The sequence below is a fragment of the Enoplosus armatus genome, chromosome 16, assembly GCF_043641665.1.
Source record: "Enoplosus armatus isolate fEnoArm2 chromosome 16, fEnoArm2.hap1, whole genome shotgun sequence".
Classification (NCBI taxonomy): Eukaryota; Metazoa; Chordata; class Actinopteri; order Centrarchiformes; family Enoplosidae; genus Enoplosus; species Enoplosus armatus.
In genome coordinates this window covers 2,091,562-2,114,981 of record NC_092195.1, presented here as the reverse complement: position 1 = coordinate 2,114,981, position 23,420 = coordinate 2,091,562, and the positions used below count along the sequence as shown (strand labels likewise).

Below are 23,420 nucleotides of genomic sequence, written 5' to 3'. Positions count from 1 at the left end.
TCTGAGCCAGAGGAATCCGGATAATATCAGTTTTTGAGCTATAACCACAACAAAAGAACAACACGAAGTAGCTTAAATCCTCCCACTGACAACAACTATATTTACTCTGTAAGTAAGGAAATTGCAAGGATGAATATACAACCATAGCCCCCCCCCCCCCCCCCCCCCCCAAAGTCCAAAGCCTCCGGTCTCTCAACTGGTTTGCAGTGTTCCTTTTGGAACCTGCTTTTGATTTAGTTTTAGTCTAAAGGTCCAGTCACACCTGCATCTAGAATTCACTCACAAGTTGAGTTCAACTTTGGTGAACCACTGTGGTCCCTGAGGTCTGGAGGACCTCGGTAACTTTCACCACAGGCTTCTTTTTTCAGCTGTTTTTTTTTTTTTTTTTAATTAAATAAAGCGATTTTTAAAAATAATAATAATATTTTAATTTCCCCTCGAGGATATCAAGTTTTTGGAGAACTGTAAATAAAATCCATCAAGATTTCCCAGTGACGCGCACCTGTCGAGGATGCTGTCGGTGGCACAGGAAGGTTGGAGGGGATACCATCAATATGAGCGAGCAACTCTCAGGCATTCATTTATCTTCTATAAAAAATATACATATATATATATATATATATACATATATATATATATACACCAGAGGTTTGCGTTAAGCAGTGCTCATGACAACCAACCGCAATGAAACGCATCGACGTGCACGTCAGAAATGTGGCACGTTGAATTTATAAAGGGCACATCACTCATGAAGGCATCTATAAAGTGATATTTTTGTGTTAACAACTCATTTCCGCTGCCCCCAAGTGACCAAAACAAATCAGTTGCTGCAGGTTTGAATAACCGGGGGGGGGGGGGGGGGGGCTAATATTTGTCCTGGCTACGTCCTGGCTTGACAGTGCTGACCTTTGAGGGAATGGAGGGAACTGTCGCGCCATCCACTTCTACTGAACCTGGTCGTGTCGGAGTACAAGCTGCCCCACAGAAGAGGCCTTTAGAAGGGCCCAGCATCTCATTTCAGTACTTGGGCTCTTGGGCTCCTGGGCACGTTAATCCAGCCCCCCCTGGCAAAGTGCTATCTGAATTCTGACTCTCCTAAAAACCGCTGGGTTCAAAAATAACCACATTTGGGTTGAAGAACACAACCCAAATACTGACTTATCAGTGTCGCTTGGGTCAAAATTTGCTTTTGTTTTATTTTGGTCAACTTCCGCATGAAGAAATGCATTGGTTAAACTCAATTGTTTATGAAATGATTAAATAATGAAGGTCCCAGCAAATTCTTTTATTGCTACAAGCCAAAAAAGAGCAATCGTAACTCCTTGAACGCGCCATAAACTTGCAACACATCAGATGTAGAATTGTATAAAAAAAAAATTAAAATGTATTTGCTTAACTGAGGCTGCCCATATCCAGTATTTCATGGCGGCGAGGCCTTCACTGCCGTTTTCAAGATGCGCTGCTCAAACAGACGGATGGGCAGACGGAGGCGGACACCAACCCTCTGCTGCTCGCCTGAGGCAGAAATGTCATCAAACAAACTGCACTGCGCGATTGCGGTCATCACACCGGAGGTGGACAGCATTAGACGGCGTCCTGCCCTGCTAGTTTTGGCTGAGGGCTGGGGGGGGGGGGGGGGGGGGGGGTGGTGGTGGCTGGCCGCCAAGGCAGACGGCCGTGGCCTGCATCGGTAGGGAATGTGCGCTGCCGTGACCTGGTTCTCTTTGGGCCTGCGTGACCTGCTGAAACACTGTGACAATTTCACGAGCGAATGCCATTCGACACCCCGTAATGCCACAGCTTTAATGTCCCGCAGGGACAGGGGGCCTCACGGGGTGCGAGATGAGATGTTTATATTCTGATCATGAAAAAGAACTCTGTTCTAGATACAGAACGTAGATACACTGTAGAGATATAGACATTTGTCTGTCATCCCTGGTATGTTATAGGGCCCAGGCAGCTGTGGGTCCCTCGAATACACCACCCCACACCTACAACAACAACATCAACAACAATAATAATGTCAATAAAATGAATGATAGATGAATAGAATATCTGTCCTTTAGGAAATTCATTGTCATCAACACAGCACATGCAGGATTCCATTCATGTCATCTGCTCTCTCTGTGGTGAGCGCCACAGCTGCATCAAGCTACTGCGGTTCGCCACAACAAGGCCAGGAAACCAGGTGATTCTGCTTTCAAAATAAAAGCAGTGTTTCTAACGCTGTAGGGTAACAATTATATTGACCCCAAGGACGCTTTACAGTAGGAGGCGGACAAAAAACACATAAGGAGACGTGGTGAGCATACCTGAGTCCGAGGACCGCAAGGCTCCTGGACGGGGTACAGGGGTGGAGGCGGTCTGACAGGTACTGGGGGGTCTCTACTGTCACAACTGAACAAAGGCCAAATGACAGATATACCAATAGACCAACTAAGGTGTTTAAACAAAATAAAGCGAAAAGGATTGAACTGAGCCGGTCGTCCAAAATGCCCGTGTTTGTGGCTCACACTTCATATCACGTGAGGTTAAAGAAAGTATTCTGTCGTAGGTTATGCGTCTATAGGTCTGTCATGCCCACCTAATCAGAAACTGGGGGTGGGGGGGGGGGGGTGATATCTCTCGTTGCTAGTTGTTTGGCCAGAGACAAAAGTCAAATCTGTTAAATCTTCGCATTTCAAGTCTTGTAGGCCTGCATTTTTTCAAGCGCCGGGTCTATCTGATGTCAGAGAGGCACGGATGTCCTTATATGGCGTCTCTGCTCCAGGCACAGGGCTTTTCCCAACCGCGGATCGTGCTAAGCTACTCTAGTGGAATCCCAAAATGAACAATACAGAGCTGCGAATTAGGATAATAGGTCCCCTTTAACTTTAACCGAGCGAGTGGCCGAACGTGTTCAGAGAAACTCGCATTTTCTTCGGCCATTGTTTAAAAAAAAAAAAGAGGAGAGGAAAAAAAAGCCAACAAAACTTGCTAGCTAGCGTTAGCTTGTTCAGGGGTGTTATTCTGCCTCCACCTAGGCTCCGCCCACAAACAAACATAATATTTACTAACAGGAAAAAGGGGTCTACGGGAGTTAAGCACCCTAACACCGATTTGCATACGGTTTTACGCTGAAAGTGGAGACCGGAAGTGGTGCTGTCCTTATTACCGGGCGGCTACCGGGCGCAGAACCCCTCCCTTTCTCCCCATTCACTCCGGTGCGGTGTTTCATGCGGGAAGGTGAAGATGCGAATTCACACTGCGACTTGTTCACCAGTGAGCGGACACTCCAGCAGGCGGGCGAGCTCAGCCGGTCCCTACTGCTTCATGGTGATGTGAGCGGCGCCCCCCCCCCCCCGCCGCCGCCGCCGCCCCCCCGCCCCAACTCCGGCAGCCTCCGACCGCGTCCGCAGGTGAGGAGACTTGTGTCGCCTGTTGCTCCTGTGCCTGCCGCTGCCTGTGCTACGTCTGCGCTTGTCTGTCCTCCGCTATGGTCGCTGCCTTCATTAGTTGTTGCGCGGAGGTAATTGTCTTTTGACACGTTTGGTCTTTTCATTGAAATGCTGTGGGGGGGGGTTCTAATTGTGTACTCGGGCTTGACGTTTCTGGCTTTTCTCTCAATCGGACAACCGTACGCTTGTATTTGGTATCGGCAGTTCAGGTCGGCTGATGCGTGATGTTTTCACAGGGAACGTCCTGCCAGACGCCATTAAAAAAAACACACCAATTTCAGGTTTCTTTGGTTATTACCCTCTTGACACAACATATATCACATTATCAAATAAGAAATGCAAGCGTTTAAAGCCAGACATTCCTTCGGCGTGTACAGAACGCACAGCCAGCCGTGTCTTTTATCGCAAAATTCCAACTTTATCCCTCCCTCGCCTGCAGTTTCTCGTCACCTTTTCTCCGATAAAATGCACCGGCGAAGGGCGGCAACGGCCGGTGCGAGCCGTTCCTAAAAGTTCAAATGCAAATTGAAACAACCGCTGCTGGGTGTGTTCGGCGTCTGCCGAAATGTGATGTCGCTCCCACAGATTCCGAATCCGGGTCTTGTTTTGCAACAAGTCCAAGTGTTGCCTGCCAGTAAAGATGGACACATTAAATTCGCTAAATGATTCAATTGAGTTTTGCGTGACGTTCTTTCTCGTTTATGAGGCGTACCGGGGGGGGCGGGGGGGCACCGTTCGGGCAACGTTAGGCTTATTGGTCCGGAGACGCTGGGAACATTGCGTCTGTCTTGGGGAGCTAATTGTTGTGTTATTGTGTGCTATTGTTTGTTTTCCCCATAGACACGACAGGCTGTGTTTGCAGAGCTCTCAAATGGATCAAATGCATGCAGGCAGTTAAATAGTTGTGTTAAGGCAGGGAGCACCCCCCCCCCTCCTCCCCCCCCCCCCCACACACACACAGAGAGACACACAAAGCAACAGCTGGATCCTCCATGCAGACCTCATGGTGCACCACCGCTCAGCAGGTGTCGATTCATATTTGGTTGTTCCACGTCCTCAAGGCGGCAGCCAGACTCCCGACTGACGAGGTGAACCCTGCAGCAGTCCTGGAGCCCTGTCTCAGTTGTACAGAGAGCTTGTGCAGTAGCAGCTTCATAGTTCGTAGATGGGACTGTGGACCCTGGAGTGCAGCTGTCGGTTGTTTTCCCGCTACCATTCGTGAATCGGTTGTTTTGGTGCTCTAGAAAATGTCCTGAAGTCACAGGTTCCCAGTTCCGAGCTGACGTTGTCAAAAGTCTATGTTCTATTTAGGAAGAGCTTTTAATTTGCTACAAATTACTACAAATAGTGTTTTTAGATTCGCCAAAGTAAGGTATCGTATTAGCACAGATATAGAAATCCATGCCTAGGCCCTGACTTAAACTCCATGCCCTGTTTTTTTAGTTATTGGCACCTTTTTTTGGGGGGGGGGATTTGAAATGGACCAGTATGCACCTTCAGTCTCATGGACCCCACTCTACTTGTTAATAATGCTCATGATGTTGGCGTTGCCACGGCCAGCTGCAGGATGAGGTCGCCTGTTGTGCAGCTGGAGGTGTTTTGATGAGGCCCAAAAATGAGACCTCGTGATCTCTGACTCCCCTGGTGCGCCGATTGTGTCAAATGTGGCCGCCACCTGCTGTTTCTTCTGGCGGGGGTCATTTATCGCCTTCGTACTCGGTAAATGGCACACATTAACACGCACCGTAGCCTCGTCATCTAAGAACCAGAATGTTGTGGGGTTTTTTTTGATGATCATATTTTTAAATGGTTCAGAAATAAAAAAAACAAAACATTTTTGACCTCATGAACTGCCTCAACGTTGAGCTCATCAATGCTGCAACCCGGTGTATACATGCCCCCCCCCGCCCACCCTCCTTTTTAAACACAGAAATGGCAGTGTCAGATATGTCACCTGCTATTTTAGCCCGTTATCTGATGCACAGCGTGTTATCCCCAATTCTCACAGGCGAGGTGGTCTGACCTTTCACGATCTAACCTGTGATAGCGTTGCGTAGGAGCTTTTTGCTGTGTGGTTTCGGAGGCTGTAGCGTGTCAGCCCTGCCAGCCTTGCCTTGTAATTCATCCTGCTGGGGGGGGGGGGGGGGGGCGGGGGGCAGTACCGGACAGACAGTAAGTGCTTCTCACCGGCAGGCTAATGATTCTGTGATTGCGAGCTCCTCCCTCTCTCAGGAAAGGCACGAACATTCTGATTGCAGGCAGTTCTGATGCAGGTAGAAACCACTTGAGGGGGGGGACTACAGAATTACGTGATGGTTCCCTGTCGCTATCATATTATCCATTTCATCCATTGGTAAAAAATAAAAATGGTGAGCTTTAATATTAGGTTGTCTAATAGTCAGGTCTTGTGGAATAGCAATATTGTAAGTAGCTGGTATTATTAAATTAGTCAAAAGATTCCTACAGAGTGTCTCGTGCCATTATTATTATTTTTTGATCAGGTTGTCGTGGCTGCAGTTCCTCTGATGGCCACTAGATGCTACCTCCAATTAGATGCTGACTGTATTGAAGTGAATTCTCAACAAGACGTTAGAATACAAATAGATACCGCCATCTTTTCCGACATGTCGAGCAGGCAATTTGAAATTATTCTTTCTTCCAGTCAGATATCCTGGATTGAACTACATCTTCGGGATCATCCCAAGCATGCTGAGACCTTAAGATGTAACCTAGGATGACATCTTAAAGAAACCCTGTTCTCAAAGGGGGAGGGCTGTTCACCCATTGGGAACAGATTTAAACACTTTTGCCTTCAGACACAGTCGGACAATCATTTTTTTTATGGACTAGTTCGTTAGAAGCATACTGAGACCTTTTAAGATGTAACCTAGACATTAGACAAAAATCTTCAATCACACCAGTGCTTACTAAAGAACAGCCTTTATTCCAAACACGCTTATATGTAATCTCTTTATTATGACAATGCATTTGCTGCCAGAAACTCATAAATTAAAGGATGTTCGTACTATGTGTGTTATAGGAGTCCCAGCGGATGTTTCAAACCTCAAGTCAGGGATCTATCTAGCATTCATGGAATCCAGTAAAAGCCAAGAAACCTCCTTAAAGTCGACTTCTGGCATCCCTTGGTAACTACTTTCTGCAGGATTGTTCCGTCTGCGAGCGGGACATTTCCTTATTTTTCCCCATGCCGTCCTTGAATCATTAGGTACCTTAATTGACTGGTACATAAACACATGGATGATAGCGAGAGGTTTCATAACCCAGGCCAAGAATCCTTGAAACATTGGAGAAGAAAAATTGAACTCTTGAGGAGGCGCTGCTCAAGAACCTCTGACCTGAACCGGGAGATGTCTCGGCTGCACGCACTGCTTGAAATTCTGTGTAGGATCACGCGTTTCTTCCTACCTTCCAAAAAAGGTTCAATTTCAGCGTATTATACAAATCCCTGTGAGGAATCCGCTGGGAACCCTCCCGTATTCAATTTGGGACTTAACCAAATGCTAGATGGAGGATTTCAGATACTGAAACATGGATTAGTTTTAAATACAGCAGAAGTTTTTTTTTTTTAGTGAGGCTGCAGTTCAGAAGGTTTCGTCGATTCGTACCTCTCGGGGAGGAAAGGAATGGAGCAGACTGCCGCCACGGCCCAGTGTTTTTAATGTTTAATATCAAATGCAGAGTGATAGAAGAGCGAGGTCATGGAGGTCACGCTCTCTCTCGCACTGGGCTCCCCAGCTGCAGCCCTCCTGTTCCACAGCAGGTTGGATGGCATTTTTATGCACCTGCAGGTATGCCATGAAATAAACTCTGAAGGACAAAAGACCTAATTCCTAAACAACAACACAGATTAGGCCATTTGCCTTCCGTAACAACCAACACGACTGTTAAAATGATTTGACATGAGCATTTTCATATACTTAATAAGTTAAGGCAACTAAAACCGCTTAGTTAAGGCTAGGACGAGACTTTGATCATGCTCAAAACGGTGACTGCTTTTTGTTTCTGGTTTTAGAGGGAGTTACAGTTACTGGAGCTATGTCTCGGCGAACAACAGCCTGGCACAGTGACCGTGTGCAGCTTCCCAGAGTCTTGTCATCAAAACAAAAGTTGCCAGGTTTGGCAAACCCTGTGCCCAGTGACCACGTCGAGCAAAACGTGACGCAGTTCGGAGATGCTGCAGACTGCACTGTGCGGAGGGATACGCTGCTGTTCGTCAAGAAATTGCTCCAACACTCTAGTCTTTGTGCTAAGCTAGGCTAGCCGTGTGCTGACTCCAGCTCTGTACTCAACCAACCGACGTGAGATTGATGTCCATCTCCACACCTCGCTCTCTGAAAGAAAGCGAATACACGCGTTCCCCCCCCCCCCCCCGAAATGTTGAACTATTCCTTTTTAAGCATTTGAGCAAACCTTTTCCAGCGACAACTTCTAAAGCAAGGAAACCTTTTTGGTAGGCACCATCAAGTGGTTTGTCAGGACATTCAGGTCAACTGCAGCGGCTCCTCTCGAGCTACAGCTAAAGGTTCTTAAGGCTTGAAGCAAACTGCAGCCATATATATAAGCAGCATTTAGTCTTCATATAGACCGCTGAAATGTGGTCTTAGTTTTTTATTTCTCGAACAGCTGCGAACATTTAAGGTGACATTAACATTTATGATAGTCAGTTACTGGATACCATTTCACAATGTGAGAGAGTACGTCATAGGAATTACAAATTTGCACAATGATGGTGACAAATGGCGAATAAATCTTACATCTCACAAGCCGCCTTCTAATAAAAGCATATTCGGACCTTTTAAACAGGCCACGACACAACAGCAGTCTGTTTTGATATGGGATTTGATATGCAAATGCACTCATCCACTGCGACCATTGCAGTGTTGGATAGTCTAATTTTGGTAGGTTTTTTTTTTTTTTCTCTCAAAGGCTTGGTGAGTTTTGATCAAGCAACAACAAAACGGAAGCAAAAGCAGACCTAAAAACATAATTGTGAAAAGACCAGACTGCATTGATGCCACGGTCGCCACAAACTTGTAGATTTCGCTATCTTGGATCACAGTGTCCCAGCTGTTCAAATTCAAGAATTGGATCAGATTCTCTTTTCTAAACATGAGATTGAATAAAAATTTGGCCTTTTTTTTTGTAGTTTTTAACAAGCATTGCTCAGACAGGAGAAAATAGTCCCTTTTTTGTTTTGTACTTCTTTAAGTGGTTCTTTAACTTTTCTACCTTCACGTGGGAACCTTGACCTTCAGTGAGGTGTGTGTGTGTGTGTGTGTGTGTGTGTGTGTGTGTGTGTGTGTGTGTGTGTGTGTGTGTGTGTGTGTGTGAGGCCTTTCTGCTTATTTTGACAATAATCCCAGACTCCCGTGACTGCTGATTCTCATTCAGCTCTGAGTGTTCACCTTTGAGGAGTGCAGTGGGGCAGAGAGGCTGAGTGGACTGGTTACATAATGAACCTAGCGCCGACTGTGGAGGACTTTGCGGTGCGCGGGGCTCGCAGAGTGACATCCAGACAGGTGAGGATTGAAGATTGAACATCGAAGATCAAGATGGTGTTGGTGTGGACCAGTGGAGGACTTTCGGGCGTGCTTGGACTGGACTGACTGGGATTGTCTTCAGGACTGCTACCAACAGTCTGGATGAGTTCACAGAGGCTGCAACGTCATACATAAGCTTCTGTGAGGACTGCTGTGTGCCATCACGCACCAGGGTGAGTTATAAAAATGACAAACCCTGGTTCACAGCCAAACTCGGACATCTAAGGTCGGATAAGGAAGATGGGTTCAGGAGTGGTGGCATGGACCGGTTTAGAAAGTCAAAATACAGGTTTAGCAAGGCCGTGAGAGAAGCCTGTATTCTGAGAAACTACACCAGGAATTCTCATCAAACGACTCTGGTTCTGTTTGCGAAGGGGCTCAGACATATAACCAACTATAAACCTAAAGCCCCCCCCCCCCCCCCCCCCCCCCCCCCCCCACCACTCCACTTACGACCTGTGCCTGACACCATCCTCTCTGACTCCGTCGACCAGCTCCAGCTCACCCGCTACACCTCCCCTACCTCAGCAAGGGGCCTGGGCCTCTCCACAACTGCCCACCCCAGAGGCCCTTACCATGGCGACAACTCTCTCCATCCTGGAGAGGAACCTCAAGAGGCAGAACCCCCGGGAAGCAGCTGGGCCAGACTCCAGTCTCTCCATCCACCCTTAAGCACTGAGCTGATCAGCTGTCTCCGGTGTCTTCACCACCCCTCTGCAGACATGCCATGTGCCAGGCTGCTTCAAAACCTCCACCATCATCCCCGTCCCCCAAAAAAAACAAGGACCACAGGACCTGCTGACTACACACGACCGTCGCCCTGACCTCCTGTGGTAATGAAGTAATTTTAGCGTCTTGTGCTGTCACACCTCAGATCCATTACTGACTCTCCACTGGGCCCCCCCCCCCCCCGATGTTCACCTACGGAGCCAACAGGTCTGCAGATGATGTAGTCAACAACTGCCCTCCACTTCCTCAAACACGTGGACTCCTCAGGAGCCTATGCCAGGGTCCTGTTGGTGGACCTCTGCTCTGCTTTTAATCCCATCATCCTGGCTTTGTTCTTTATATAGATCCCCCTTGGCTTCCACAAAGTGGTTTGGTTGGAGCGTTAAAAGATCTCAACTCATCATCAGACCCTTTTTTTTTTTTTCTAAGTGGAGCATGCTCATCCACTAACCCCACTCATTTGTCCATGAAATGTTTCTTGTGTATGACCTGCGGTAAACAATCCTAACCCCAGACTTCAGCATAGTAGTCTAATCAATTTATGGCCACTGATACTGCCTGCGAACGCGGCTCATGTATCAGTCAAAATATGATCAATACAGGCTGAGTTATGAACACCACCGATGGTTGTAGAAATCTTTTGTAGGCTGAGTCCGCCATAGAAATCGGCACCTTACGTAATGGACAATTTTTAGAAAAGCAGTCAATACTCGGGTCACCAAGAAGGAAGGCACCCTTGCTCTCATCTGTCAATATATATATATATATATATATATATACAGATTTTCTCATGTTCTATCCAAATACTTCACATTAGAACCGGGTGGGCTAGAACAACAACCAACTAGAAACGGCTCACAGTATGGAAGGTGGATCTGTTGCCATGTTAGCTGGATGTCAGATGTCTTTCCGAAACGTGCTCTCGAACACAAAATGCATCTTAACCGTTCTCTTTTGTACAAGCTGTGTCCATCAAAATCCCATCAAAGGGAGAGTCCAGGTGCGTTTCTGACAGTGCTGAAGCACGAGCGCCCCGTGTGAGGAGCAGATGCCGGTAATCTCATGAGCCCTGTTTCTGAGGCCGCATATATTTAAGCGAGCTAACGCTGAGACGTGATATACACGTAGCCTAATGACGTTAGCCCCCGCTTTTTTTTAAATATGTAAGGCAGCAACATTTACCCAGAGTACTTTTTACTTTTAAGTAAAGTAACTGTACTTTTACTTGAGTAGAAGGATGATATTTATATATATTAATGTGCTAACTTTTTGTACAACAATGGAGCTCTATGGCACACAGGCTGTGGGTACACACACACAGTACTTGTTAGTAGGATACGTTCATTGTTGATTCGGGTGATTTGGTGAGACTTGACAGTAAGAAAAACATAGAATATCACCAGACTTATCCTTTTAAACATATCTTTTTTTTTTTTTTTTAGGAATATGCCACACGTGAGCGCAGCAAAAAGAAAGGCTTTAAACACTAGACGTTGGCACAAGGCCCATCTGTAAGCCGTGAGCCGTTCAGAGCAGGGCTGTTGGTTAAACGGACAGAAATAAGACTTCACACAGTGGCATATTCATGTCATCTGAAAGGCCCCTCAAGTTCCATTTGACAGCGCAGTCTTCTTTTTAGTCACGCTGGCTGAAAATGTTCTGCCGGTCCATCACTTTGAAAAATCCGACTGAAATATCTCAACAGCTGTCCGATGGATTTCCCTGACTTTTTGCACACGCGGCATCAATCCGGATGACTTTGATGATTCCCTGACTTTTACCTCCGGCGCCACCGGTAGGTCATCTCAGTGTCTGCCAGATGGATTGGCACAGTGTTTTGTACAGACGCTCATGGTTCCCAGAGGATGAATTGTAATGACTTTGGTGTTGTTGTAGTGCCGCAAACAGGATGACGGCTGTAGTCTTGAGGGCAGTGTTTCGTCAACCGTCGGATGGATTGGCATGGAAGTTTCATGTCCCCCCCCCCAGGATGGATCGCAAACGAATGTGGTGACCCTCTGCCTTGTCATCTAGCGCCTTCGTCGGGTCAAAATGTATGATTGACATAAATCCCCGCAAAACTAATGGCACACCCATTAGCCTCAGCTGAACTTTGTGTTTAGTGCTGATAAGCCAATGTTAGCATGCTGACAAGCTAAACTAAGATGGCGGACATGGTAAACATAACTTGCTAAGCGTCCGCATCATATACTGTATAAAAGAAGTGGACGTAGCCACCGTGAGGTCGCCCGTTGGTTTGTGGGCTTCTGGTTTGGCCGTCGCCATCTTGTTTTTTGTTGGGGGTTTTTTGGAACCAGAAGTGACCATATTTGCAGCTCTAGCAGTTCTCGCCTAACGGCTCACTCCGTTGTTTTGATTCATGATTTTTTTTTTTTGGTCAGCGCTAACCTCTGTGGCAAACAGTGTTTCCTGTCACCGCCTCACAATAAAACCCAGTAGAACGCTGTGAATGTGAACCAGCAGCAGCAGGGAATGTTGGATTTGCACTGGCAGTGAATCATTGCATCCTTTTTAAAACTGTGTACACACATGCTCATGATCCCTCATGTCTGTGAAAGCAGTCTGAATCCAGGAAGGGAATGGCGGACCCCGCCTCTAACAATGGAAACTGCAATACAGAGAGGTAATTATAAGTGAGTGTAAATCATAGACTGTATATGTTAGCCTCCATGTTAGCGGATGGGACATGGTGTAAATACATTATGTACCATATAGACCGTCAAAAACAGGGTTTTGTAAAATCGTCTGTGTGGCTGTAGACTCTTAGTCCGTGCTGTTTCGAAACACTGAAGCTGAAGTCACCTCTAAGGGAAGATCATTATGGTATACTGTATCCAAATACAGGAAAACAGCATTTTGAACAGCAACAATTGGACCCCCAGGACTGGCTGAAAGACACTTGATGGGTACAGTACACACTACGCTCTTTAAAAAAAAAAAATAAAAAAAAAAAAGTCTCTACACAAACCCGGCTTCACCATCATAATTGAATTGTATTGTGGGATATCATAGTCCCACTATTTAGTCCACTCCCCGCGGATCCGCTTACAGCTTTTTGTTATTCCCATTGTGCCGTGACTCTCCTTGATGAACAAACCAGTAGCAGTCAGGTCATTATATGAGGTGGTTTTTAATGAACAGTGATAATGAGGGCCCCCGTGCGCAGAAGATCAGGCCTCACATAAGCGCACGTGCAGGTTTAATAGATCCAGCACAAAGCCTGTATCCATACAACAACAACAACAGCAGGTTTTTCCTCTGGTGGCAGAGCGGCAGCTGGATAAACAGCTTGATGCTCCTCCTGCCGAAAACAGACGCTCCCCTCGCCTCCTCACTTCCTCATAGGCTGCTGTTAGACTACCATTGTGTCGCCTGTATGAGCGGTATAGACTTCAGAGCCTCTCAGAGTGCATGAATGCTGTTGTGGAGATACTATCTGCAGGGGTTGGGAATAAAAACGTGGGTTTATTTCGGATGCATCGCATATGATGGCGTGGACAGGGCCCGTTTTTTGTTTTTTTTTTTCTTTCGGCATAGGCTGGCTAGACGGTCACCTAGGGCGCCACCAGCTGAAGCGGCATCTATTCTACTTTTAGTGTCCCGTCCTGCTGATACCCCTGATCGTGAGAGGATTTCGCAGGCAGACCTCTTAACTTAAACTGCTGGCTTCCACTTATTATTATTATTATTATGATAGCGATGGATTACCAGATTGTACTGCAGCCAGGTAACCACGCAAACATCATGTCCCACATACTGTATGACCAAGACCAGGATGTTTGAATGATCTACACCGTATAATTTTAACCGTGCACCTGAGGATGTCCTGAGCTGGTCTGCAGACTCCAGGTCCAGGCCAATCCAATCCATTTTTAGCCCCGTCATCGGCCATGAAGGCAGATGTTTGCCCCGGGAACGACAGCTGCCAGGAAAAAAAAAGAAGAAGCTCCAAAATATAATAGGAAACCACCAAAGGAAAGCTGTTAGGCTGGTCATATTTTCCTATATTCTGCCTGCTTTAGGCTCTGTAAGAAGACCGAGTCAACATGACATCGAATACAGAGGGGTGTGGGACACAGGGATTCCACCTGTCCTTTAAACTTTAGCGTAGCTCGTGGGGAGCAGCTTAGCCTTCACATTATTAAAAACAAAGTCTAAAGACTTGTACAGTAACACAGTAAGCTGCTGGCACCTTTTTTTTTGTTGTTGTTGTTATATTAAATATGAACATTTTAGCTCCTAAGGCTAAGTGTGTGCTGTAAGCTGTATAATGTAAATACACTCAGTGAATATTGGATCATCATGGTCTGATACTGCTAATAAAGAGAAAAAGAAACTCTTTTGCAGATGGTTTCTTTATGTTCCATATCATCCCTCATTTACTATTGATTATAAATAAGAATAAAACATAACAGGGTCCACTCCCTGAAGTTCTCGGGTCTTCAGGGTCCCGCGGGGTGGCTTGTTTTTTTTATTCTATTTGAATTGAACCATGAATTACACACATGATGTTTTTCAATTTCAAAATGAAAAAGTTTGCAAGTCAAGAAAGTCGCCGCTGACTACCGTGCATGTTTGTTTGTTTTTGCACATTCACAGTCCTCATCATGTCATTACAAAATAGCCGGACCTGTTCCAACGGAAGCGGAAGATACATTTTGAGCCACCTTTCTTTTTTTTCTTTTTTCTTTTTTTTTAAAAACCCTGAAAAATAAGATGTCCTGAGGCACATTTTGATGGATCAGTATCAACTGAAATAAATCCGAATCTGATCCTTTGTTCACCGTGCTGTGTTTCTGTTACTGGTACTGGACTGTGTTTTGTCCACCACAGCCGGGCGAGTGACTGAGTCCAGACTGTGAGGTCGTGGACTAGTCAAGCTCAGACACGTATTATCATCAGCGAAGAGCAGCGTGGAAAACCTTCGGCTGGCCGGCATTTTTGAGCCACCGGCAGCAGGTCATGTCAGCTGTTGCTAATTAACGTGAATTCCATGAGTAACTTGATGAGTAACTTTAAATGAAAAGCTCTGCTGTCTGGTTCGTGTGCCGAAGATCGTTTGGAAGAAGCTCCGCTCTGTAAAAGCGCTGCGCAATCGCAAGTGGAACGCGGGCGGCATGGTGGCGCGGTGGCGCGGTGGTTAGCACTGTCGCACGGGAGGTAGAGCCAGGGTAAGAGCGGGTTGGGGGTCCGATCCCCGGCTACGCCCATCATGTGGAAGTGTCGCCATCGGTGTGTGGATGGGTGAATGAGACTTAAATATAAAGCGACTTTTGGGAACCGTGATTGGTTGAAAAGTGAGACCATTTATGAGAGTTCCTCCGTCTTCTCTCCAGCTGATTGCGTCACATCAATATTAAGAGTTGGAACCTCCCAATTAAACCTTCACTCATATCATGTCCGTAATTTAAGCTTGTAAACTACAAACTAGATTTCTGAACCACGACCTCCAGTATTTGGCAACAGCTGATACATTTTTTTACAGATACATTTTTAGTCAATATCTAAGTATTTAAGTGGTATTGTTACGTCAAATCGTTTGGCGGCCCTATGGGACGAACAAAAACTCCACCACAGACTCAATCAACCGCAGTGAGACACCTTTAAAAACCAGCAGTCCCCATGCCAGATGCCTCTCCCCGTCTGATGCTAGTTAGGATCTTGCCCAGGCCAGGTGCACCTCATTGGGCAATCAGGGTGTGGCACACCTGGGCAGAGCTACAGCGAGCAGAAAAGGGAACGGGGACAAACGGTACACAGGGAGAAACACAGCGGTAGCGCAATATTTAAGGACTCGGATCAGGATCAGGGCCAAAAGAACTTGATTGGGACGTCCCTAGAAAAGTATGGGCTCCTGTTGAATTGTTAACAATGACATCAATGTAACACAAGTATCCGATATATTTGAAGGGCCCATGATGGTGATAATGACAAACGGAGCAACAAATAAAATGCAGGAACCTTGTTTGTTCACCCTGTCTTTCTGTTTGATTTTGTTCCAGGCCTCAAGGCAGCATGACAACATCTGTCCACGCTTCAGTATCCCCAGTGGGCAGACAGTGAGGACCAGTCGCCACGATGCGATGTGCGTAAGGGACCAGCGGCGGTGTTGTGGCCCCAGGCGGGATGCTGCTGACAGCTGGTCAGTATGACTCTGCTGGACTTGTGGCTGTCGCGCTCCATCCCCATGTGCCTGCTCCTTCAGAGCCTTGTCCTCATGGCCCTGTGCTTCCCCTCGGCCAGCATGTGTCCAAAGGGCTGCGTCTGCCAACGCGACCTTCACCTCCACGGCCTCAACGTTACGTGCAGTCAGTCGCGCCTCAAAGAGATCCCCCCCAGCCTCCCGGTCGATACAGTCCTGCTGAGACTGGACCACAACCAGATAGGCGCCGTGCCCGATCAAGCCTTCCACGGACTCAGGCTTTTGAGGGAGCTGAACCTTTCATACAATGCGGTAGAGACTTTAGGGGAAGGTGCCTTCAGTGGCATAGAGGCGACATTACAGGTGCTGGACCTCTCCCACAACCGCATCACTAGCGTACACAAGGATGCCTTCGCTCGGCTCAAGGCCCGCGTCATTGTGGACGATAACCCCTGGCATTGTGACTGCGCCCTCCAGCAGGCCATCGGCGGAATGGCCCACAACCACGAGGCCGCCGCTCGGGTTCTCTGCAGGAGCTCGGAGCTTCGCGACCACGAGGGACGACCTTTCTTGACGGTGGACACTGACCTCTGTAACCTGGCTAAAAGGACCACAGACTACGCTATGCTGGTGACCATGTTCGGTTGGTTTGCCATGGTCATTTCGTATGTGGTGTATTATGTTCGTCAGAACCAGGAGGACGCCCGACGCCACCTGGAGTACCTCAAGTCTCTCCCCAGCAAGCCCAAGAAACCCGACGAGGCTGACGACATAAGCACTGTTGTCTGACAGCAGTGTCAAAGTGTCCCACGCAAACCTAACAAACACCAAAATGTTTATGTAACTGGACCCACATTTATAGTGTTTACTATTCCAAACTTTTAGGTGATGTGAGCATCAAATCTGCTGAGAAATCTTTGTACTTTGGAAATTTTGTCGTACGTCCTTACCAGGGTTTGTTTGTGACTGATCTGAGACGAGAAGGCCACAGAGTCCAATACTATAACACCAACATTGTCTTTTCTACAAAAGTTGCATATGGAGTTTTGAAAATTTGAATCTCAGGTTTAAATATCGACATGAAAATGGCTTTTTTTTTTCTTTTTTCTTTTTTTAGATGAAAATTTCAATTGAATATCTGACTTAAAAAAAGAACAAAAAAAGAAATATATTTGTAATGACACCCTAAACTTGATTTCCCAGAGCCCTCATCTTGGTATCTCAAAGCCCACGTTAAAATGTACATTGAGTTTTTGCGAACACTTGCTAAACCAACTGCATCTCTCATACCCCTTTTAGAATTAATTGTAAATGGAAATATCTGAATTTACAGTTTTGCACAAACATTTCAGCATTTCTGAATCCACGGTCTTATCGTCCTGCTTGCCTTGAGCGGAGTGGTGGCCTCTGTTTTGTTTTTTTTTAGTTTTTTTTATACAGACAAATCACAATTTAAGACAAATCCGATAGAGACAAGCAGGCAAGAGTTCCCTGGAACATTTTAGTCAACCGTATCACATCGCGGCTACGGAGAATGCTGGAAGCTGTGGAAGCCCATTTCTGTCAAGAAAAGAAATTTGATTTCAACTAAAATTCAAACATTATGAGATGCCAACTCATATGTTTTAATCAAAATGAAGAGATAAAATTGTGGCTAGGCTAAGTTAGCTCGTCAACGCTACCTGCTACGCCGCCTTTCAGAGCCTGGTGAGATTAGCTTCGTTGGCCTTCGTGGTTGGCCTTCCAACCACGGTTCAGGGTCGCAGTTACTGCAATGGCACAAAAGCCACCCAGAGAGGATGAATGAATAACGGGAGTTGTTAACGCTGCAGCCTATGACTCATAGATTAACTCTCCCAGATGTTGAGGTGGACACAGCAACTGTCACCAAAATAACTATTATTTTACTGTATGTGTGACGAGTAATAAATATAGATTCACTGCAGAAACATAAATATTCAATATGACTTACTATCTCATAACTTTAATTTACCATGAGTATATCTATTTGTGTTTAATTCGTAGATTTCATACATGTCTTTTCTTTTCGGGGCAGGAATGGGTCCCTATAGGGACCTGGTTGTGTGTGTGTGTGTGTGTGTGTGTGTGTGTGTGTGTTTTCAGATAACCACACTTCGCGTTATGAACTCATTCTCACAGCTGGAACGCTGCCGATTTTCAAATCATGCGAGGCTACGGCTTGTCCTTGTCAGGAGGGGGAAAGTGCATTGCAAGGTTGACAAAGATAGCGCCAATGCAAAGAATGTACTGCCCCCCAAGATTTGAAGAAAAACCAACGTTATATTTTAGTTTCGCCTAGTGGTCATGGTGTGGTGAACAATAATGCACTCTGGGGAGGCTAATGCGGGCGCGAACAGCCCACAGGATGCGTTATATTTTGATGGCCGCCATGTGGATTATTATTCTTTACATACGGAAATGTAATGCTAACCCTAATGATGACTTCCACGTAGGTCTGAGAAGGAGTTTGGTGGATCCTGCATGACACCGGGCTTCATCACCGAGGAGTCGAGCCCGCTATTAGCCGAGGGTTCATAAGGAGATCAGGCTCGGCTCGCCTAACTCATTGATATTGAGGTTTTTGTTCCAAAACTACGGTAGCCTATTGCGGCCATCATCACAAAAGAAATCTCTATTCTTTTTATGTTATAATGACATAGTTTGTCGTTGTTACTACATACCAAATTATTCGGTACATACTTTTACTGTTACAACATGTCACCTTATCTTGTCATATCAAGATTAATATATTTCATTAAAACAAGAAACCTTTGTTCTAACAATATGGAAAAACCCCTTCTATATTATGAACAACCAGATACAGTCCATGCCTGATAAGGAGACACTAACCTCAGTTCATTGCTACGTTTTTGTATAGCTACACAACCAACCATGGCGTCTTGGTCATGGTTGGTCATTTACTAAAATACCCCTAAACCATGCCTTCTCAGTGACCAACCACCGAAACCCAGAAGCTGCTCTACCTTCTTGGTGGTGGTTGTTTGGGTTAGGGTTAAAAAAAAAAATATTCTAGCTGTTTTTATTTGCAGATAATTCTCCTGAATAAAATTAAAAAAAGACGTTAGAACTGATCATCGGTCAAAAGAAAGTGCTCCTTGTCGTAAATGTAGAAATAATTTTAGAGTAATTGAAGAGTTTGAGCCCTTGTGTGTAATGACGAGACAGTTTCTTGATAAAGTGATATGTGAGTCGTATTCGTTAAAACTTGATCATTTAGTATATTGTAATAACAAGGACAATATGTCATTACAACATGACAATGTCTTGCTATAACGAGATTTATTTCGGCGTAATGAGAAACTGAGCAAATAATGTTTGACTTAACAACCTGCCATACAAAACAGCACACGCCAGACGTGAGTCATTGCTATTACCAACTCTGTCACCATCCGCATATACGCTGAGGGGATTTATGTGCTAACAGAGATGTACATGTACACCAAGATGTACGCGCCCTTGCATTTTTGAGAGGTTGTCCCTGGCAAAGTTGGACATTTGCAAGCCAGAAATATTTCAGTGGCTACATGTAAATTATGTGAATTTTGAAAAGCGTACCAAGATGAACATTTATCTGCCTTGCAATGACAAACGTTTTAAACGAACCTCTTAAACGTTCTCAAAATAAGTGTTACATTTATCAAATGTAGAATATGTTACACAATGTCATTACTTCAAATACACCCACAGACCTAATCCTACAAAAAGCATCCGTACAGGGTTGCATGTTTTAAATCTATGTCTTGTGTTTGATCTTATTTTCCCACAAAAATATAAACCCTAACCCTAACCATGCCGAAATCTTGAATTTGACCATCTGTATGCCCTTGTGTTGGAACCAGAGTGGCACATGTCACATGACTTTAGTTTATGGTGCTATGTATAGCAATTTACCATAACTTCATAGATGGTAAATTGTACAAAAGTACAGCATTTCTGGTTCCCTCTTCTCTCTTAGACCAAGACCAAATTTATCATGAACAAGGCGTGTCCCATTCTAAAGGTTCCTCCAAATTTGCTCCCTTGGTACAGTAAGCTCCAAGCAAATGGTATCCAATATATCCATTGGTTTTGAATATGAATTCTGGCTACCTGAATTACTATGGCAGGAAACCACAGTATATGTTTGGTAAAGGACTGTAATTGAAGTAGACCCTTTGTGGTAAGAGATATGGCACAGTAGATATTTTGAAGCATTTTAAAAAAGGGTCCCCAAAATCGAGCCTATACAGTTAATTGTTGACCTTGAGAATAGTTGTTCTACCAAATAATCTTAACTCGCAGTCCATATTCTAGTTTTTTTCCACAGTTTTTGACCTAACCTCTACTCGTCATCAGCTCCTTTTTAAGTTTGCTCAGTTGTCATGGTGTTGGCTAAGTTGTCATCAATTGACCTGAGTAGGGAACTCTGATCATGTGACAACAGGTGGTCGTATTGGTAATTAAAAGGAGTGGATGACTAGATACCCAACATAAGGACCAGGACAGACACTGCTAAATCAATGGGGACCAACCGGAAGCATCCCAGTGGGACCCTTGCTGCCGGAGTCTTCAAGTCACAGGGAGTCAGCACTTACCACAAACTATTCAACACCTTAAGATCTCTACTGGTACACCCTAAAGACAGGACCCCGCTTGTATGATATCCCAAGCAACAGCAAGGACCCTTGACAAAAGACTGAATCACCAGGAAATGGACAACATCAACATCCAAAACTGGTCCCAGCATTGACTGGGAAGGGGTCAAACTCATCTGCCAGAAATCGGTAGATGGCCGGAGAAAGATCAAGGAGGACATTCACATCCAACGCCAGAAACCATCTTTGAACCAGCCCAGTACCCTAGAAATAATACCCACATTGGACGATTCCGCACCTCATGATTTATGTCAAACGTCCTCATTCGGTACCAGTGCAGGAAGTAGTGTGGCCTTTTATGTAGCGAGTCGCAAAGTGAAGGTGCGGAGGTCAGGGTGATGGATGGGTGTGTAGCAGAGTGTGTGTAGAGTTCACGTCCTGTTACGGACCTGCAATTGATGCTCACATTTTTATTAACCGTAACCCCAATTTTTCCTTAACTTTAACCAAGTGTTTTAACCGCCTATCCGTAACCATAGTTTATTTGCCATAACCACGAACTTTCCCAAACCTTAGACATACTGTAGTTGCCATGTGCAACAAGCAAGAAAGTTGGCAGAAGATGCTAAAAAAACATCCGTGAACGTATTCCTAGGTTTGGCAGAATTGCCCCCATGTATTACTTGGTTATCAAAGTAGTTGCTTAGGTCCCATAATGACAAACTGAACTTGCTCCGTGACAGCAGAGCAAACTTCCTCTGCAGATGAAGACTGTGAGATGTGGCTGGATGCTCTGGAAGAAGCTAGTAAGCGGACCTCAGAGTTGAGATTATGTTGTCTAAGAACTTTGGTGACTTTGGTGTTTTGGAATCTAAGGTTTCGGGTTATGGTATATTACCTCTGGACGGGCTGTTGCAGTTGAGTACTTCCTTAAGTTTGTGAAGTCTACGTTTGTGCCTGTTGTCTTTAGTCAGCTGTTGTCAATCAGAGTCAGCCTTTGTATATCTGTGCTGATCAGAGGTAAGCACAAGACTAAATGTCAGTTTCAGTGGACTCTTCTTGTTGGTGTTTTGTGGTTACTCCAGTCCCTCAGAGTCAATGCTGTTACTGGTAATTGTTACCATTTGCCTTCACTCCATTTCAAGGGGAGGACAGATTTCTCAAACATGGGGATGGCATGACTATACGGTCATCTCAGTCATGACAAATCAACACAAACATACCTATTCAAGCCAAGCTGCCAATGCATGCATCATTTCCCTTTAATAACACTGTGTACAGTAACGCTCCCGGCAGCGGGTGAAGAGAAAAATAGATTGTCATTTTCTCAAATGGCTCCCCTGCCATCGCAGCTGCTGGAGCTTCACTAAAACACAGGACCAGAGAAAGCCAATGAAAGCCACGCGAAAGGCGAGATTGATCTGCAGCGGCGCAGGAAATGAGATTTTCACCCAAAAGCCCGTTTCGCGAATACACCTAAAGAAACCCTGCACATGCTCGGTGACATGTTGGATGCTGGGCGTCGCTGATATCTTGTGAAAATTCCCTTTCAAAGTCATGTTTCAATTGTTTGTCACTGAGATTTGTACAATAATGGTTGTTAAAATGACGTCTTTAGGGGATATGCAATGAGAATACGTAGGTAGAGAACACTAGGATCACATGTAAATAGGAACGTTGATGTTGTGTGAACTACTTGAAATCCCTTTAATTAGTTGTTCTTTTTTGAATGTGCTACACCCCTTAGCCTTGTCTTGTAGAGGCAACCTCATACTCCTCATGACTGGATCAGGATAGGCTATGAAATGCATGTACAATGTAATGAAGCACAGTGTAGCCAAGGACCCGAGAGTATTTCTAAGTGCCTGAATACTTCTCTCACTCATTTATTTATTTTATTTTTTTTTCTTTTCTTATCAACGTCTTCTTTCTCCACCTCTGGTCTTTGTTCAGAACGCATACGCCTCTCATAGTTTAGGATTTAGGATCGTTTTTAGGTTTACTTTGCAGGTTAGAAAAAGAAAACCGAATCAACCATGCTGATGTAAAGAGCTGTTAACCTGAACTACACTGTACCATATCACAGTTTTCCGTGCACAGACAGGGTGTGACAGACGAACTCACACAGCTGAGAATGAAAATGTTAGCACTGACTATCATGATTGTGTTGTAACGGCATGACATACAGAAAATGAAATAAAGTTGGTATGCATTGGTTCATGGTATATATATATTTTTTTTTAAATTTTCTTTGGGTAAGAACACCATCTTTTTTTGTTTTTCTAGAAATACCATAAAAACAATGAAAATGGGTAATGGGTTAGTAAGTACCTGAGGTCAAATGCCATCTAAAAAGCCTGTCTTTGAGAAAAGATGCATGGAAGTCCCTGCGTTACGTTTACCTGCTCGCTAGCTTGCTAAATTGTTAGCCCTGGCAGGGGGGCGAGGAGTCTTTTGGCGTCCGCGTGGCCACAAAGGCTAGCAGCGGGTGGCAACCATCTTGTAATAATGCGTTAATGTCTCCCCAAGTTCTTGCCATTCTGTCGACATTTTGTTAGCTGTTTGTGGTCACGCACACCTCCAAATTGTGGGCGAACTGGTAGTGAAACTACAACGCCTCGCTGTTGAGTGGTAACAAGTTACATTTACTCCGTTAGCATACCTTTTACCCTTTAGATTTACCGTAGATTTTTCTTTTCTTTTTTTTTTACATCCGTTATTATCCGTTAACGTGCATTCATGCACAGTCCACAAAGAAGCAGGTGGCCAGCTGGTCCCGGGTCTGCTGGCCGCTCTCTGTTATCCTACATCCCACAGCAGGAGAATGGCTCTCAATTAGCGCTAGCAGCTAACATTTACACACACACACACACACACACACATTGACAGCGCACAGTACAGCGGGCTCCGGTCG

The 23,420-nt window shown here is 45.3% G+C and overlaps 1 protein-coding gene across 1 annotated transcript; it reads left to right on the top strand.

The window, feature by feature from the left end:
• The first annotated feature begins 15,896 nt into the window (after positions 1–15,896).
• Positions 15,897–16,679, top strand: lrrc3b (leucine rich repeat containing 3B). The gene has a single exon (XM_070922261.1). It carries the CDS (start codon positions 15,897–15,899, stop codon positions 16,677–16,679), a length of 783 nt encoding a protein of 260 aa, XP_070778362.1.
• Positions 16,680–23,420: the final 6,741 nt, after the last annotated feature.

Coding starts and splice junctions, on each gene's coding strand:
- lrrc3b (XM_070922261.1), top strand. CDS start 15,897: ATGACTCTGCTGGACTTGTGGCTGTCGCGCTCCATCCCCATGTGCCTG.